Here is a 20,082-nt window from a genome sequence, read left to right as displayed (position 1 = left end):
GGTTTCCTTGGGTGGCTTTTGTAACCATCACTGATTCTCAAGCCTGGCTGCGTGTTAGAATCATCCAGAGAGCTTGGCAAAAATCACAAAGTCCCTCCGCTCCTTCTGATTTAATTGTTCTAGAATGGAGCCTGGGCATTGGCGTTTGGAAAATGCTCTGAGATAGTTCTGCTGGGCAACCAGGATTAGAACCTCTGGCTGAAAACCCAGAGCACCGAGGTGGCCCTCTGGCCTTTATTCAAACAGCTACCGTCTGTCCCCACGCCTTTGCATTCTCCTTGCTCTTCTGCTGTTTTGCATCCTCTGCCTCAAAATTCAGCACCAAGAAAGGGTGGGAGACTGAGAAGGAAAGAACAAAGCCTCTGTATTCTAGCTCAGGGTGGCACATGCCTGTGATCCCAGCGGCTCGGGAGGCTGAGACAGGAGGATCGTGAGTTCAAAACCAGCCTCAGCAACGGTGAGGTGCAAAGCAACTCAGTGAGACCCTTTCTCTAAATAAAATACAAAATAGGGCTGGAGATGTGGTTCAGTGGTTGAGTGCCCCTGGGTTCAATCCCTAGTATCCCCTTCCGGCCCAAAACAATCTTCTACATTCTATTTTTCTGGTTAATTCCTTTGCCGTTCATGAGACTTTAATAAAAGTTGCTTTCCCCTCCTTGAGTATAATTCTTACTACTTAAGAAAAATTCGATAAATAGTCAAGACCAAAAAAGAAAAAAATACCTCCAAGTGTCAGAATAATCCGTTACTCCAAGAAAACCACTGCTAATACCATTAATATACCTTTATTTCTTTTCCTTCTCTTTTCTTCTTCTTTTGTGATGTTGTGGATCAAACCCAGGGGCGCTCTAACACTGAGTGACATCGTCAGCCCAGAATGTTATTTTTAAAATTTTGAGGCAGGTTCCTGCTAAGTTGTCTGAGGCTAGCCTCCAAATTGAGATCCTCTTACCTCAGCCTCCCAAGTTGCTGGGACGTAGGTATGTGCCACCCCAGCCAGCACCATTAATCTATTAGTCCTCTTTGCATTCTTTATTTTTTTGGTTCCAAGGCCTTGAACATGGTAGGCAAGTGCTCTACCACTGAGCCACACCCCCAGCCCTGTTAATGTTTCTTGAGGCTCAATTTCCTTGCTTGAATGCTTTACTCTACTGCACATACCAGGCACGGACACACAGCTACCTGAAGACCAAACAGGGCTAAGCTCCTGTTTTTTTTTTTTTTGGTAAATAAAGTTTTATTGGAACACAGTCATGTTTGTCCCTCCCCTGGTCTCTGGTGGCTTTCATGCTACTGTAGCGGAGCTGAGCAGTTCCAACAGAGACCATTCAGCCTCTGTAGTCTGAAATATTTACTATTTAGTTCTTTCAAAAAAGCTTGTTGGCCCCTAGAATATACCATTCTGCTTTTTCATGTTTCCTCTTTTACCATGAACATTCTCCCATCTTCTTGTAAATACTTTGTAAATGCCATTCCTAAGGAGTGCTTTCTATCTCATTGCACACAGCATAGTGAGCTTGTGGCTTAGCCTCTTTCCTACTATCAAACATGTATATACTTTGGCTTCCATTTTTTTTTTCACTTTTATAATGCTTCAGTGAGTGTATTTGGGCATTAACTATTTGTATTTTCTTTTTTTATTGCAGTGTTGGGGATTGAACCTGGGGCCTTGTGCATGCTAGGCGAGCACTCTATCACTGAGCTACACCCTGGCCCTTGTATTTTCAGTTATTTTATTTTAGGATTTTTTTTTAAGGATATAGATTTTTCAGCTGGTAGATATGGAGCTTTTAAGGCTCTTGATACATATTGCCAAATCCCTTATTCAAGGGTGTTATACTGGTTCATGCTCTTCAATAACCCAGCAAAGAAACTACTTTTCTGCATACCTGCTAGGATTATCATTTGAACCATCTTCTGCTTTTAAATAGGTCCACAAAACAATTATTATTGTTTACATGTATTAGTGCATGCCTGTAACCCCAGAGACTCCAGAGGCTGAGGCAGGAGGATTGCAAGTTCAAGGCCAGCCTGGGCAACTTAGGGAGACCCTGTCTCAAAATTTAAAAAAATAAATGAAGAGAGCTCTGGGGTGTAGCTGAGTGGTCACGTGCCCCTGGCTTCAATCCCCAATACTGAAAAAAAAAAGTTAATATATTAATTTGTATTTTTTCCATGTTAAATGAGACTGAGCTTGCTGCTCAGCCGTTGCGCTTCTTCTCCTGCAAGATGATGCCTTTCATGTTTGCCTGGGCTCCTTGGGCGAGGGGCTGGGCGCAGGATGCTGGCCCTGCCTCTTACCTTGGCCTGGAGCAGGGCTCCTGCCTCCGCCCGATTCTTTTCAACGTCTCTCTCCCACTGAATCCTGATTGTCTCAAGGATGCCATCCAGACCAGTGCCCATGGGAACGTTCATTTGCTCCAGCTCAGACCCTGCGAGCTGTTTGTACAGCACCTTTACATCCTGAAAATGACAAGAACACCCCAGGTGAGTTCCAGGAGAAAAAGCAAAGCCATGAGATTCTAGCCAGCAGGAGGCCGGCCCCTAATGCTTCTCTCTGCCAAACATGGGCCTTACAAAGACCGGCAAAGTCCCTGCTCCTCCTCCTGGCATAGGAACCGTGTTCCCTTCCCAAGGGTGCATTTCTTAGGCATTACAAATGCCCAAGGCCATGTCCACAAGGCCAGGCCCCAAGCAAAAATCAAAATACATAACTAAATAAAAACAAAAACAAAGTATGCAAGAATACTTAGGCATAAAGTCAGGCTGGGCCGAAAGACATTTAAGGATAACTTTGGAGTCTCTAAAGGGTTACTATCAGAATGTGGTCTGAAATGATGGAGATAGGTGCAGCAGGAAGTGGGCTTACGGTGGCTGGTTAGCTTAAGGTTGGACACAAAGAGGAACTTCCTGATGGGAGTGTTGTTAAGTGGGTTTGGATTCTTTTAACTGGAAGAACTTTAAATGGTGGATCAGACAATAATGTGATGAGGTGGTTTAGAGTCAGTGCAGTGCTGGGGGAATTGGATGGACCAAGTGACGGTAGGAGGTGTCCTTTAGTCCTGTCACTCAGAGATCTGACCTAGTTTTATTCATGAGTGTGTGTGATCCACAGCTTAGGTCTGAGCTCAGAGTTATCTTGTTGATCCTAGACAGGGTTGAAAAAGTGGGTGGCTATGGCCAGGCCAGCGCCTTGTCCCTGTGGTCAACCCTGCCATCCCGGTGCCACCCACCTCTTCGTAGTTCCTTGACAGAAAGCCAAGTTCTTCTTTTAGACTTTCTATTTGACTCTCCAGATCCATCTTTGCCAAATTAGCTTCATCAATGACTTTATACAGAGAGCTGATTTCCTCTTCCGCTGCCTTGCGAAATGGCTGCTCATTTTCATATCTGCAGATAAAGGAACTCAATCAGCATATCTGGCTGACCCAAAGGAAAAAAAAAATCAGATACTACCGGAAGGCCAATTATGGGACAGACCATGAATGTTTAAAAAGTTATTAGTTCCAATAACTTTGAGAGCCCTGTTGGTTGTTCCCAGGTCAATTTCCTAACATGAAAGCGATCACAGCTAACATCTGGTAAGCTGGCTTCGTGGGCTGTCACCCTCCTGGGGCCTTTGCAGCTCAGCTCTCCAGGGAAGGCTTGTCCAGGAGTTCAGATCCCTGTAAGGGGTCCAGCATCCTCATCGCTGTCCTGAATTGTCCTCCTTTTCACCTGAGGACCATTTAATGGACATCACTGAGGTCCTGCTAAGGACCAGGCTGGGGAATCCCCAAATGGGGACTGTGGCTGCAAACCCAAATGGGGAATGTGGATGAGGGACCCCAAGGGAAACGTGGGGGTGGAAGTACACTGCAGAACTCGTGCTTAACCTATAGGGGGCGCTGCTGCCCAGTTTCTCTCCACTGTGTGGGAAGGGGCTTGACACAGATCTCTTCCAGAGAAGCAGGAAGCTAGGATTTACATAGGACATATCCAGAGTTTTAAACACCTACATATGTATGTAATAACATGCACGTGTGCACCAGTGTGTGTACATGCACACTCACGCATACATGCACACACACACACACACACACACACACACACACATCTAAACTGCCTACTCTGTTCTGTTTCAATCCTAGTTCTCAAAATCGCTGGTTTGCAACAGAACTTTCTTTCTAGAAACTACCTGCCATCTTTGCCTGATTTCTCCTGGTGCGGTTCCCGCCCTTCCTTGGCTATGATATGCAAACTTCCCACCTGACCTCCATCCGTTCCCCAGAAGGGAGGAGTCTCACACTGCTCATTCCAGGCAGCCTCTTACGGTCTTAGAATTATAAGGGACATTAGAGCTCCACAGACAAACCCCTGCCCCGTGACAATCCCTCGATGGCATTCCTGACAGACCATCATCGCAGCCTCTGCTTGCTTATTTCCAGGGCTGGCCAACTGGTCACCTTTTAAGGTCACCTTTCCATCTTTGGGTTGCTTCCTTCAAGAGTTTAAATCTCGATTCCTGTAAAACTCTTGAGTTCTAATATCTGGAACACCCAGAGTCCGCTGACCCTGCCATTGGTAGTCCTACAGATATTTAGCGGCCTCCCCCCACACCCCATCCCCACAAGCCTTTTCTTTTTCAGATTAAACGTTTTCAGTTCCTTCCTCCATTCCTCAGGTAGATGGCTTCCACGTAATTGTCAAGGGCAGGGACTGCGGCCTTCCCCTCTTTGCGTTCCCTGCACCCCACTTTAGGCTTCAGATATATTTGTGGATTAATCAGAAATGCTTCTATTGGTCTGTGTCTATCTTAAAATATGAAACAGAAACTGAACTCAGAACTCCAGATGTTGCTGGATGAATTCAGATTCCTGTGAGGCCCTCTGCTCCTTTGTTTGACTCGAATTCTTTTCATCGTGGTCCCCAAGATTGATTTTGTGGCTTTTCGTCTCTTAGCACATTTGCTCATTTGATGACCCGCCGTGTTTGCTGCTGACTCATTTCGAACCTCCTGTCAACCTGAACCCCAGAGCATTTCCACCAGAGCTCCTCAAAGCCTGATTTCCCCAAGCCCCAAAGTAGAACTTGATATCTGTCCTCTTTCAATTTCCCTGGCCCATTATTCTAAGGTGTTGGGGTCATTTTTAATCCCAATTCTGCCATCCTTAGTCTTCACGGTCCCTCTTGGGTTTGTATGACCTGTCATTTAGCCAGACCTTGGACCATGTACCATGAAGATAAAGATAGTCAAACGGGGCTGGGGATGTGGCTCAGGGGTAGTAGTCTTTGTTGGATCCCCAGCATGAAAAACCTAACCAACCAACCAACTAAAGAAACAAACAAAAAGTTAAATGAAGGGATCAAGGAGACCTGCACCTTGAATCAGCTCTCAGGGGATGGCTTCTGAAGCATTCTTGTGAAGCCCTTTCTGTAGGATTAGATTTTTCTACCCAAATGTATTCTTTAGGAAGGAATGTATTTTCATTGACATTTTGTATTTTTTTTTCTTCTTTTGGATGCTAGGGGTTGAACCCAGGGTCTCATGCCTGCTAAGCCCACAGTCTATTGCTGAGCTACACCCCAGCCCCTTCCTTCATATTTTAGCCCTTCGGGAAACAAATTCTGTCCCTCCAGCTGAAGTGAAAACCCACCCATGTCAATCAGGATTTGTTTGTGCCCTTAGGTCCCATATAGACTTTTTAAAAAAAAAATTCTCTAAGGATTCAAAACACCCTGAATGTGTTTGATGCCCCCAAGGCTGATGTAAGATTTTAGCTTTTTCTTGCTCCCCTCTTTCCCTTTCCCTCCACCCTGAAGTCTTTGGTGAGCACCTCTGAGCTCCTGACACCCAGAATGGCCTGGCCTAGCCCCCCCACTTCTCCTGGGCTCCTCCACCACCACTCAGCTCTGAATTCGTCGTGTAGCCCTGAAAGCTGGACAGGCATTCCCTCCTCCATTCTTATTTCAGTAAATAGAATCACAAGTCTTCTCCTTAGCTCAGGGTCAAAACCTGGAATTGACCTTTGCTTCCTCGTTTCAGACTGGGTATGCAGATTATTGTCAGATCCTGCTGATACTTTCTTAGATGGTTGCTTAAGTCAGCCCGTGGCTACCGTCCTGAGCAGGCCCTCAACACTTGTACCTGAACTACAGTGGCCTCTGAGTTGCCTCCTTTAAGTCTGGCCCCAGAGTGACCATCATTGACCACACAGGGTCAGTGTTCTGATCAGAGGACTTCAGCCTCCTTAATAATTGGATCCACCTTATTTCCCAACAACTCCCAGTCCTGGCCCAGGCCCTTCTCTCCTGCTGGCCTTGTGGGAGCATCTTGCCAGCATATGTGGGAGACTGAGGCAGGAGGATCATAGGGTTGAGGCCAGACTCTGCTACTCAGCAAGACCTGGTCTCAAAATAAATCACATATCTCTCATCAAGGCAGAGACCCCTTTAGAGCTAAATCTGGTCTCCATGAGTCACTGCTCAAGTCTTTTCTTTCTGTGGGTTTCCCTGCTCTTACATTGGCACAATCTTCGGTAGGACTGACAAGGTCTCCTCCTAGGATTTGGCCTCTCTCTGGGTTTCCAGCCTTATCTGTGTTCCCCACCTCATTCCCTCCATGTGCACGGGCTGCTTTACACCCCCCCAAAGCACTCTGCTGTATGTACCTCTTTCTTTACACGTGTGCCTCCTCGGTGGCCAGGCCAACTCCTACCTGAGCTTTGGGACCCAAACCGGGTATCACCTGGCAGAGCTAAATGACCTTCCTCACCTGTGCTCATCCATCCTGCAATGTCATTATCCCTACAGCAACTTTACCATTGACCCTGAGGTCTAGAACCACGTCCCGTTCACCTCATTCCCAGCACCTGGCATGGCGCTGGGCACAGAGCTGGCATTCAAATATTTGTTGAATTGATTCGTTTATTGATTCAACAAGTATCTGTGGAGCATTCATCTCGTGCCTGGCACTGTGATAGCGAGAAGTGAAATAGACCAAGACCTTGCTTTTGGTGTGTCATGTGCTAGTCTGTGGCGTGGAAGAAGTGTGTGTGAATAAATAAATGCATCAATGGATGAATGAGTGAAATAAATTGCAGCCAGTTCCTCCCTTAATTTCATACTATTATGAAGTTCCATTTTAAATATATTTATTTATTTATTTTTGTGTTACTGGGATGGAACCCAAGGGCGCTTTACCACTGAATCAGATCCCCGGTCCTATTTATTTATTTATTTATATTTTGAGACCAGGTCTTGCTATGTAGCAGAGTCTGGCCTCAACCCTGTGATCCTCCTGCCTCAGTCTCCCACATTGCTGGGATTCAAGGTGTGTGCCACCATACCTGCTATTTAAAAGTTACTGCATGTGGCTTTATGTTCACTGGAGTCTCTCTTTGCATAGCTGTCAGAGGCTGGGGTGCTGGTTTCACTCCATGGGGCTGCTCTAAATGGGACGTGGGTGACCCAGCCACATTGTTTGGCTGAGAATTTCCTTGACCCCAGGGTGACTTATAATGGAGATACATATAGCGGATGGAGAAACCTGGGCTCTCAAGTTTACCCTAAGGTGTCCTCATCCTTAGATAAGATGGTAATGGGATCAGGTTCTTCTGTGGAGACTCCAAACCATATACTTTTCCTCTCTTGTCTTCATCAATTTAGGGGAAGAGTCCCTTGAAATAATCCCATTGCCCATCCACGAACCCAGCTCCCAGGTTGCTCTCCCTCAAGGCCTTCCTCATTTTGCTTCTCCATTCGACCACTGTTTTCCAAACTTCACTCATCTATATGATTTTGCTCTAAATGCATATCCCCCGTATCACTATTTACTTTCTATTTTTCCTTAAATGTAGCTACTGAAAAGGTAAATCTTGGGCTGGAGAGGTAGCTCAGTTGGTAGAGCACTTGCCTCACATGCATAAGGCCCTGGGTTCAATCCGCAGCACCACAAAAAATAAAATAAAGTAAATGTGCTGGGCATGGTGGTGCTTGCCTGTAATTCCAGCAGCTCGGGAGGCTGAGGCAGGATCTCAAGTTCAAAGCCAGCCTCAGCAATTTATCGAGTCCCTGAGCAACTCAGTGAGACCCTGTCTCTAAATAAAACACAAAAAAGGCTGGAGATGTGGCTCAGTGGTTAATCACCCCCGGTAACCCCTCCCCCCAGTAAATCTTAAAGTTTAAAATCTCTTTATATAAAATAAACTTTAAGTTGCTAATCTAAATGGTGCTACTATAGTGGGAAAATAACCTCATGGGTCATAAACAGAAGATAACTATAAAAATAAATACATCACTGTTAAAAATAAAATGTTTGTGGGCTGGGGATGTGGCTCAAGCCGTAGCATGCTGGCCTGGCATGCAAGTGCGGCCCGGGTTCGATCCTCAGCACCACATACCAACAAAGATGTTGTGTCCGCCGAAAACTAAAAAATAAAGATTAAAAATTCTCTCTCTCTCTCTCTCTCGCAAAAAAAATTATAAAAATAAAATGTTTGTTCTTATATTACTTAAAACAACCTGCAGAAATAGCATGCACATCACACATGAAGAAATACTGTGTTAAACTTCATATCAGTGGTTCTCAGGCCTGGGTAAGGTACCTGTGAGCTTTAAAAATCCTGAAGCCCAGGCCCCACCGCCAGGAATTTTGATTGAATTATTCCCTGGGGTTTGGTGTGCTGGTATTTTAGGTATCCAGGTAATTCCAATATGCAGCCAGGGTTGCAAGTTCTTACTCTAAACCAGTGGCTCTCAAAGTGTGGTGTGAGGATCAGCAGAATCAGCACACCTGGGAACTCATTAAAAATGGAAATGTCAGGTGCCGCTCCAGACCCTTGGAATCAGAAACTCAGGGTGGGGCCCAGCAGTCGGTGATTTCTGTAAGGTCCCAGAGTGATTAGGATGCACCCAAGAGCTTGAGAACCCTGCTCTAAACCAAGTGCCCTTGGGGCCTAACATTTATGGATCTGCAGTCTCCTGGGCCTCTGTTATCCCACCCCAGCCTCCCATGAGGATGGACGTGAGAGATACAGACCCCAGGACAGTGTGGTCTGTGTTGCCCAGAACTCTGGGGGCGTGGAGGGGATGTCCCCTCTGCTGCAGAGCCTTACCTCTCTTTAAAGTCATCAGCGCCCGCCTGGAGAGTCTCATTCTGCAGCATGAGCCTGGCATTTTCCAGAACGGCCTCGCCCACCTGCAATGACACACATCAAGGGAGGTGAGGTTGCTGACCACTGTGACCCGCGTGGGACACAGAGGCTCTGGGGAACTGGAAGCAACTTTCACCAGGCTGATGTTTTTAGAATTCATTTCCCTACATGTTTTTAGAATTAATTGAAAAGGGGGAGGAGGAAGAGATGAGAAGGCCCAACTTCTGGATGTCTCTTAGGAGTTTTTAGAATTTGATTTTTGGAACAAAAGGATCATCCAAAGGCAGACTTGCCCACAGTCCCTCTCACAGTGAGGAGCTCTGACTCTCCAGGAAAGAGTTCTGACTCCTTAAAACAAAATGTCACTAGCTTTGCTTAGCAGCTCTTAACACTATCGGATCACAGATGCCTCTGAAGCCCGTGGAGATGAAATCTCTAGACCAATGCAGCCCAGCAGGACTTCCTGTGGTGCCGGGCAAGTGCTAGATCAGCACGTACAACCCAGTGGCCACAAGTGGCTACTGACACTCAAGATGGAGCAAGCAGGGGCTGAGGGGCTGAAAATTCAATTTAATTTAACTGTATTTAATTTAAATTTAAATAACCACACGTGGCAGTTGGCCACCATGTAGTGTGACGGTAGAATTTCATTCACCCTCAGGGTTTCATGGAGGCTTGAAGAGTAGTTTTTAAATTTGGTCCCTCATGGGTATGGATTAGTGTATGTAAATATAGTGTGCTTATATATGTACACATATATATGCTTATATATATACACACACGCACTAGTGTGTATATATACAACACCTATATGTATTTACACATATACATAAACATATATACATATATGCACACATACATATGTGTATTATTTATATATATAGAAAGTTCTTTTAAAAATCTTTTATTTTTAATTGACAAATAATAATTTCATGTATTTACGGGTGCCATCTACTTTTTAAAAATATCTATTTTGCATTGTGGAATGATTAAATCAAGCTCATTAACATGCTCGACACCAACAATCCTCAGGAAAATGCAAATGAAAACCACAAGAAGATATATCATATTGCACCAGATAGGATGCCTGTTATCAAAAAGGTGAAGGATCACAAGTGCTGGCGAGGACGTGGAGGGAAGGACTCCTGCCGGCAGGGACGTGAATTGGTGCAGCCACTTTGGAAGACAGTCTGCAGGTTCCTCAAAACACTTACAACCACATGATTCAGCAATCCCACTTGTGGGTTTCTATCTTTAGTTGCAAGTTCTTTACTGACTAGAAGAAGGACTCCACACACCAAAGACAAAAGACAGGAATAAGATCAGAAATAAATGGGGGAGGATCCTAGTTTATCCCTTCTGCAGTGTGCCTGAGGGCCAGGCCAGAATAGAGAAAAGATTAGTTTTGCCAGTGGGAAATTCAATGAAATGAAACAAAATAAGGTGACCATATTGGAACAAGAGGGGTGCATAATCATTGCTACCTCCCTAGATGGGACTTGCTTCTGCCCCTGGGCTCCTCAGCCTTCCCTTATCATGGCTCTTAGCCTGTACTTTCAAGATAACATTTTACAGTTGACTATTTAAGGCTGATTTTTCACAGTGATGCCTCTGGAAAATGTTCCACTCAAGCATTGGACCTTGGGTCATGGCCGGTGTCCAGACTGTGTGCTCAAAAACCACCAAGGCAGAAGGTTATAAAGGTTATAAAGAAGGTTGCTTCAAAAGTGGTTCAGACTAGTAGCCACGCAGGGGCTGATGCAGAGGGATGCAGGGCATTCGCTGATAAAACTTGGGAGAACCTCTTTAAGAAAAAGAATTTTAACTGACTGAGGGGCGCATGCGTATAAAAAAAACTAGTGGCTCAGGAGGCTGAGTCAGGAGGATCACAATTTCAAAAAGCCAGCCTCAGCAATTTAGCAAGGCCCTAAACAACTTAGTGAGACCCTGTCTCAAAATGAAAAATAAAAAGGGCTGAGGATGTGGCTAAGTGGTTAAGCACCCCTGGGTTCGATCTCTGATACCAATAATTAATTAATTAATTAATTAATTGATGTAAGGGATTAGACTAAGTTACAGGACCCAGGAGGGGACTGTGCAGGTGAAGGATCCAAAGCTCTTAAGTTCTCCGCTTTGGTACAACTTAATTTTATTTGTGTATTTATTTTGACGTTTTGAACTTGGGACCCAGGCTGTAGACAGCAAAAAATAAAAGAAACAAAAAACCCCCAAACAAAGCCTTGGTGTGTGTCTGTGTGTGGGGGGGGATTAAATTCTGGAAAAGCAGAAAGATGAGTAGAAACCTAGTCACCCCAGAGTCCTGCTGGCAGAATCAACACCGCTGGATTTTTGGACTTTGTCCCATAAATCTGTGGCTTTGCATTGTCCTGTACGGAGTGAGTTGGTGACATTTCTCCAGTTTATTGGAAACTGTTTATAAGGAAGAGGATGCCTGGGGCCGTCAACCTGTAGAGGGGCTGGGGAGGAAACGTGAAGGGCTTGAAGGTGAGGTGAGGCCGAGCTCTGCTTCTCAGTGTCCTTGCTCCTGGGTGACCTCTGAGTTCCCACTGTGGTCTGGGAAGGAACAAGAGTGCCTTCTGAGGGTAATTTGGATGCTTCTTGCAGATAGGGCAGCTCTGTCCAAATGTCTGTCCTTGGAGGCTTGTATGGCTGGAGAAACTGGAGGCCTTCCTGCTTTTTCTGTTGTTTAGTAACAACCAGGGGTTTATTTCACCCTCAACCAGAGCCTAATTATAGGCCCTGGCTTGCCAAAGTACAGCTTGCTGGCCCTGTTTACCCATCTCCTTCCCAGACAGAGATCCTAAAATAAACCCGCAGTCTCCACTCTCTAGCCATAGAGAGGAGTCAATCCCTTCTCTGTAGTTAGTTGTTCCTTGGCTTCTCAGCTGGAGAAAAGACCAGTCAGGGGGCAGGAGCAGGATTAGGACCTTCCCTGAGGTTTAGCTCAGATTGAGGACTGGGATGATGGCCCAGAGGGGTTGAGGCCAAAGGTAAGGAGCCTGCAGGGGAACAGAGTATGTCTTTGTCTCCACTTGGGAAAACCTTCATGAAATCTCCCCCAGGGCTGTGGACAGCAAAGGAAGAGGGAGGATCAGTTAAATTTACTGACCACTACACGTGTGCCCAGACACATGCTGGAGCTGGCTGATGAGAGCTCGATTGTTAAATATTTTAGGAGTTTTCATGAACTGTTTGTGAAATACAGCCAGCATGAAAATTTAAATTATGTAAACTTTTAATTAAATCAATCCCTTTAAAAACAAAGGCCATCAAATTCGATTGTCACATTGTGTGCATATGTGAATATCTTAACAAATCCTACCATTATGTACCACTATAATGCACCAATAAAAATGTGGAAGGAAAAAAAAAACACAAAGGCAGTAAGTATTCAAAAGGCAAGGGTAAGTTTCCTCACTTATTAATTATTTTGCTATGTCTACGTGTCTGTTCTGTTCTTAAGGTTATTTCCTTCAGTGGTGACATCTCTTCCCAAATCCTTATTCAGCAACATGTTGTTAGCTCAATATCAGCCATGGTGAGAGTATTTACACCAGGGAAATTGGCAAACAACTATAAACCAGAGACTTATTCATGGATACCAGCTTTTTTTTTTTTTTTTTTGTACTGGGATTTGAACCCAGGGATGCATTATCACTGAACTACATCCCTGGACCTTTTTGTTTTTTTATTTTCAGACAGGGTCCCACTAAGTTGTCCAGGCTGGCCTTGAACTCTGGATCCTCCTACCTCAGTCTCCAGTGACTATAATAGACAATCCTGCAAAGGACAGCCAACTCTTAAGCAGGCACCAATTCACTGACGGTGCCCTGTACTGAACTAGATACTCAACATGCACAGCTTCATTAAATGATCATGACATCCCTCTAAAGCTGATAGCAACAGCCCCATTTCACAAACGAGAGTATTGAGGCTCAGAGAGCTTATGTCAGTTATCCCAAACCACATAGCTGGAAATTAGCAGAACCAGAACACCAACCCATGTCAATGTGACTCAAAAATGTGCAGGATTTTGTCATTAGCTTTGAAAACTCAAAGGCACATTACATTCTTGTGCAGAATTATTTTCTGCCTTTTTCCTGTAACAGGACCAAACTAGCACCCACTTCAAACCCCTCAGCCTTATCTCAGATCCCTGTAAACTGAGGAGAGCAGGAGACAGATCTATGGGCCCAAATGAGGACCCGGGGAACTTGTGCTACTAAGCACTTCCCTTTTGAGTCCCAGAGAAGAAAGATCACTTGTATCTTAAGCTGCAAGAGATATACATTAATGATCGGGTCCTGTCTGATTTTTGGTTGAAGGGGATGCAAATTAACGTTGCCTCTTGGATCAACTTTTCTTTCCAGGGCAGAAGGCAATAAAAAATACCAAATGTGATGATGTCCAGCCATTGGGCTGATGCTATGAGTAACAGAATATTTACTCAAGACCTTGCAACCATCTCTATCCTCTTCTCTAATTGGAAAAAAGTGCACATGAATGTGATAGTGGCCTTTGTGTGTAAATCTGAAGGGTGGGCAGCCAGCAGCATGCTACCAGGACCATCTCTATCCTCTTCTCTAATTGGAAAAAAGTGCACATGAATGTGATAGTGGCCTTTGTGTGTAAATCTGAAGGGTGGGCAGCCAGCAGCATGCTACCAGGAGTGCTGGGTGGGGGGAGCACCAGGGGAAGTCCTCTTCTCTGATCTTCCTGCCTAATCAGAGCTGAAGATACGACGTCACGGCCACTTGATTTCATACCAGGCTTCTTGTTAAAAAGAGACCCTGTCAGGGCATCACGAGTGTGAATTGCCACGTGAAATTAGGTGGTTTTGGGGATGAGTTTCAGTGGAGAGAGAAACTAGTGTTTCAAAGCATACTATGCTGTCCAAAGGGGACGGACAGGGCTGAGTTCCAGGGGAATGGGTTGTAGAAGGTCATAGGTCAAGATCCCAGGAGGGTGAGATCGAGGAGGAAGAGGTCACTAGGGCCATCTTCCTCTGCTCCTCCGCAGGGGGCTTCCTTTAGCCCATTTCATGTCGGTGGTTCTCAAAATTTGCTTACTGGGCCCACAGTATCAGTATGACTTGGAAGCTCATGAGAAATGCAAATTCTTAGAGCCTATCTCCAATATATGAATCAGGATTTCTGGGGGTGGGTGGCAATGATTCTTATTTGAACAATTCACCCGACAGTCACTGAACAACTGCTTTGTGCAAAGACAAGCAACAATCATCATAATGGCCACCATTCATGGAATGCTTCTCCTGTGCCAGGCAGCCTGCTCTCAGGGGCCTCCATGCCCACTGGACTTTGAGAACCAGGCTTTCCTGAGACCCGCCCCCAGGCTTGCTCATCGCACACTGCAGCAGCACGCCCTGGTCCTCATTGGAGCTGTTTGTCCATGATACCTGGAACACCTTGCTTTACCACCTCGCACTCCCAGGCATTCTTGCCTGAGAAACCATTTATTCTCACCTTCATTTCCTCTGCATGTAATTGTTGGTGACTTGATGCCAGTTTCTGGGCCAGTTGTTGGAGAATTAGCAGCCAATGTAGGAGCTGAGGTTCAAAAGGTAGGCAAAGTCCTGATTATGGAAGGACAGCCCCAGAGACCACGGAAAGAAGATGGGATTTGCTGGGAAGAGACATGACCTCTGTGTTAAGCAGACCCCCTGACTACCAAGATCAAGAGGATGGAGGGAGCTGGAGAGGATGCCGAGGGTCAGCCAGGAGGCTCCTGCATAGTCCAGGGAGTCTATCTTATTGATGGTGGCATCCCTGAGGGTGGATTAGGGAAGTGGAAGAGCAGCAGATAGGTTTGACATAGTGGGGGATGGAATGGGCAGTTCTTGGGGTTGGAGTAGTCATTCGAGATCGAGGGAAAAGAATGGAGGATGACTCCTAGGTGTGTAGCCTGAGCAACTGAAAACATGGTGTGCCCTTTGTTGATGCTCTTCCTTCTCCATGGATCATCCTTGTATCTGCACCCCACCCCAGTGGCCTGTTATCCCTGCTTTACCACATTCAGTGTGATGTACTTTAGAGTCAATGGCAGCAGTTCTTATTCTTTAACTTAACTCCTCCACTCACCAGCTTGGGCCAGTAACTGAAAGCAATGCTAAGATTTGGTTTCCTTATCCATATAAGGAAGATAACAACACTCCCTACCTCCCTGAGGTGGTTGGGAGCATTAAATGAGCCAATGTATGGGAAGCACTCGCAGACCACCTGGCACAGACTGAGCATGCTATGAATAGTGCCCATTATTATTATTGTTATTTGTCTTTGTACAAGGCAGTTGTTCAATGAATGTCAAATGAATTAGATTGGTTTGTACAGTCGAACACTGTTTGCACTCCACTTTTTCTTCTTTTTGTTGGGTTGTTGGGTGCTGGGGATTGAACCCAGGGCTTTGCATATGCTAGGCACATGCTCTACCACTGAGCTGCATCCCCAGATTCCTCTGTTCCAGTTTTTCTGAATGCATAGGCAGTTGAAAAAAGATTTCCATCTAGTGGCTTGATATATATATATATATATATATATATATATATATATATATATATATATATATATATATATATTTTTTTTTTTTTTTTCTTTCAGTTTTTCCTGTCCAGAGTGATTTGAAAAACCCTGATCATTTGTATTATGAGAATGAGGATTTTATCCTTTCCTATTACTGTCTGCATCAGGGATGTGGTTATTAAAACAAGCGGAGCTGGTAGTGGCAAATGAGGGATTGGAACATTATTGTGTTTAAAAAAGGCAAAGACAAGCAGCATTTTAAAAAAGATTATCATTTGGACCCAAGAGTACAATTAACGTTTTACTCAGAGTTAAGGTTATTGGCATCCCAGCAGCTGGAATTGCGGGCTTGGGGAGGAGGCTGGCAAGACGGGGCTCCTGGGAAATTAAACTCAGCTGGCACAGAGGCGAGAGGCAGGATTCCCTTGGAAATCCTTATCACATTTCTTTGACTTTCAAGTTTAGGAGGGATGCTCAGCATGACTTGCTTCTAACAATAAATGAACAAGAAGCCATCATCTATCCCAGCACCTAGCCACACTGACCTTACCAAGATGGCGGAGCCTGCCCTATGACCAAAGCTGCAGGTGCTTCTCTGCGTTCATCTTGACCTTCCAGTTTCACGGGTTGCAGAAGATGCACTTTTCTCTCTTGGTTTCCATGACACCACTCTCTCCTGCTCTCCCTCCCACTTCATTGATTATTTTTTTTCTCACCATTCTCTTGTTTAATAGGTTGTTCTCCCTTACCAGACCCCTAAGTGGTAGAGTTTCTTGGCCTCAGATTTAGGGGCTTCCTTTGATCTGATCTGTTCACACGGACTTAAGCGCCATTGCACATGCTAGTGACTTCCACCTTTACATCCCTAGCTCAGAAACTGTCCTTCTGACTCCAGACATGCAGACCCACTCTCCCTGGCATCTTCAAACTGAACATGTCCCCAAGATGGAAATCTAGATTTTTTTTTTGCCCTCAAATCTTTCCTTTTCCCATTTCCCCAGAAACCAGGGTGTCATCTCGACTTCTCACTTTCTCTGATCTACACGTTGAATCCAACACGGGGTCTATCCGCTGTGCCCCATGGGGCACGTCAGATCCATCTGCTCATCTCCATTTCTCCCGTTGTCACCCATGCATGTCACCATCACGTTCTCCTAAGCCACGTCTTCTAACTGCCTGCTCTGTTCTTCTCTCCTCCAGTGTATTCTACATCTTGCTTCCAGAGGGATTGTCTTAAGCTCCCCAAATCAGATCATGTCAGCCTGATTTAATTAAATCCAACTCTTTAGAGGTGGAATAAAACCCAAACTCATGACAATGGCCTTTAAGACCCTGTCCATCTTCCCAGTGCTCACAAGGCTCCAACCATGCTGGTCTCTGGTCTTTATATACCACTCCAGGCTCCCTCCTACCTCAAATCCTTAGCAATGCTGATGCCTGTGCCTGGATCCCTCATCTTCTCTCCTTTGCCTGGGTAGCTCTCTTACCCTGACTCCTTTACCTAAAGTAGAGCTTCATTGGCTCCATGCCCCTCTGCCTTGTTAGTTTTCCTTCAAACACTTGCTATGACTTGTAATTATGATCAGTTTTTGTTTGGTGATTAACTAGAGAAACTCCCTTTCCTGTCCTCTTGGTTTTTCTGTCCTAGCTCAGCGTCTGGTACAGTAGGGTCAGTGGAGTTAATGAGCCCAGCAAAGAGTGATGTCTCCTTATGTGGAACCAAAGCAGGGGACCAGCTGGTTCTTGCCCTCAGAGAACTCCCAGGTTCCACCTGATTCCAACCTGAGAATCACCACGGATACTTTCCCATTCCTTATCTCTAAGTCAAAACACTACCAATTCCATCTCTCTCTCTCTCTCTCTCTCTCTCTCTCTCTCTCTCTCTCTCTCTCTCTCTCTCTCTCTCTCTCTCATCTATCTATCTATTTATCTATCTATCATCTATCTATCTATTTATCTTCCCAATCCACTCCCCTTCCATTATCCAACTTACTTCAAGCCCTAATGTCTTTTCTTTGGTTTAACCTGGCAGTTGCTACCTGGGGATGAAGGGAAGAAATCCAAGCACTGAGGTGAAGAGGGCATCTGGAAGTGGACCCAGGGAACCGTCATCCAGTTAGGGAGGAGGTCAGCCATCTCTGGAGACAGTTCAACCCAAACACAGTCGCAGCCATTGGGTGTCCTAGGAGCATGAGGGACACGTGAGGGTCAAGGCTGGGGCGTGCTTTGGAAGGTCAGAGCCGTGGACACTACTGAGGCTGGACTGCAGTAACCCTTGACAGCGACAGGCTGGGCTCTGGCTGAAGGAGGAGTACCCTTGAAGAGGGGGAGCAGGGACAGTGGGGCTGAGACTGGTGGGGGACATTTGTTGCCCTTGTTGGGCAAACAGGAACATTTTGGTTCCTAGGAGTTGCCCTCTGCCACGATGAGGACCGGTCCTTAGGCCCCACCTTTCCTGGGAACCTCTCCACCCCTCCATGTTCTAGTGCGGGCCTCACCTGGCCTGGCACCTGGAGCCTCCTTGGAGCTAGGGGGGTGGCTTTGGGCTACAGGAACCAGTACTGGACACCACAGAGGTCTCACCACTGTATACTTATAACACCTTCCTGGGTGCATAGGTCTGCAGAACTTGTCATGAGCCAGCTTCTCAAGGCTTGGTTTTCTCTGGATGCCCTACAATGTCTAAGTTGTAAGCATCAAGCACGTCAAGATTCAGGGATCCTGGGGACCTGTGGACAGCCAGCTGGCCTCCCTCTAGGACCTCTCTGCTTTCTGCCCCCCATCATCCCCTCGTCTACTAGATGTCCTTACAAGATACAGATTTGAACTCACACACTATTCAAAGTGTGCTCCTGAACAAACCCTCCCAGGTCCCCATGCCCCATGAACTCTTTAGCCTGGGGTACAAGGCCTCTTACAATTTAGGGCTTGTTCTTCTCTCTAGTTTGATCTTTTCCTCATTTGCTTGCATGGACTGAATCAATTTTCTGCATAGACTCAGGCCATTCCAGCTTCCAGACCTTGACTAATGCTGCTGCTTCTATACATCGTGACCTCACCAGCCCCTGCTTCTGTATTTTGCTTTGCCCAGTGAACTCCTATTCATCCCTTAAAACCCGACTCAAGCAGTGCTGGGTATCCTCTACTCAGATCTCCTGAGGTGGGCCTCAGTCTCTGCAGTTGTCATGCTGTATTCTATTATAATTGTTTTTCTTTCTACCATTGACATTGGTGTCCTGGGGTCAGGGACAACCTCTCATTTCTGCCTCCTTAGCACCCAGTCCAGTGCCTGGCACACAGGTGCTCAATAAATGTTAACTGAATGGATGAAGCAGCTTGCTGAAGAGAGAAAACCAACCCACTATTCTAGTAAACATAAGGCAGGACACAAGTGAAGGTGTAGAACTAAATAGAAGATTTCTGAGCAGCAGAACTCAGATTTTAGGGTCAAACTTTATAAAGTCTAAAATCAAATCCACCAAATTCAAGCTTTTTAAAGCACTTACTATGTGTTCTGCAATAATAAACACTTCGCAGGCATGATCTCATTTAATCCCTATACCTCATGCCAAGCGGTTGTACAAAATGGGCCTACGTCTCTTGTTTCCATTGTACAAATGAGGGAACTGAGGCCCAGAGAGTTTAGGTAACTTGCCCACATAACTAAGTGGCCCAGGAAGAACTTAGCTCACAACTCTCTGACTTCACAGCTCATGATGTTTTTTTTTTCTTATTGTGGAAAATTAAAAAAAATATATAATGATATGTTAAGTTAGAGGGAGACTAGAACACTAACCCCCATCTTCCTGCTTCAATGGTTGAAATCTCAAGTTTAATTTTTAAAATCTCCTATACCATTTTGTATCTCCATCCCAGAGATCATCCTATATCCATCACTTGAAATATCTATAATTATTTCAGTAGTCCTTGCTCTATTTTTTTTGTTTTTGTTTTTTAATTTAAAAAATTATCAAAATAAAGTTGGGTACCATGGATCCTGTCTGTAATTCCAGCAATTCGGGAGGCTGAGGCAGGAGGATTGCAAGTTTGAGGCCAGCCTCAGCAATTTAGCGAGACCCTAAGCAACTTGGCAAGACTCTGTCTCAAAATGAAAAGGGCTGGGGATGTGGCTCAGTGGTTAAGCACTCCTGAGTTCAATCCTCAGCTCTGCCCCTTTCCCCCAAATTATTACAATAACACCTATGCTTGGTTTTAAATATTCAATAGTACTGAAGATCTTATAAAGAAAAACAATTCCCTGTCTCACATCATCTTCTTTTCCCTCACAACCTGCTTCCAGAAATTTCATTTTTTTCTTTTGTCCAGACCTTGCCCTGATGACTCTACATCTTTCTGGCCCACTGAGTTACCAGCCAGACATTGTTTACTGA

At 45.3% G+C, this 20,082-nt stretch overlaps 1 protein-coding gene across 1 annotated transcript in view; it reads right to left on the bottom strand.

Annotated features, from left to right (window-relative positions):
• Nucleotides 1-20,082, bottom strand: part of Bfsp2 (beaded filament structural protein 2) — a 72,141-nt gene that overhangs the window by 27,445 nt on the left and 24,614 nt on the right. The window contains exons 2-4 of the mRNA XM_026383928.2: nucleotides 9,096-9,178; nucleotides 3,234-3,390; nucleotides 2,302-2,463 (exon numbers count right to left, since the gene is read on the bottom strand). Coding sequence (XP_026239713.1) covers nucleotides 2,302-2,463; nucleotides 3,234-3,390; nucleotides 9,096-9,178 — 402 coding nt within the window. The remainder of the gene's footprint in view (nucleotides 1-2,301; nucleotides 2,464-3,233; nucleotides 3,391-9,095; nucleotides 9,179-20,082) is intronic.

This window comes from Urocitellus parryii, chromosome 2 (genome assembly GCF_045843805.1).
Source record: "Urocitellus parryii isolate mUroPar1 chromosome 2, mUroPar1.hap1, whole genome shotgun sequence".
NCBI lineage: Eukaryota > Metazoa > Chordata > Mammalia > Rodentia > Sciuridae > Urocitellus > Urocitellus parryii.
This window is presented reverse-complemented; position numbering and strand designations above follow the sequence as displayed.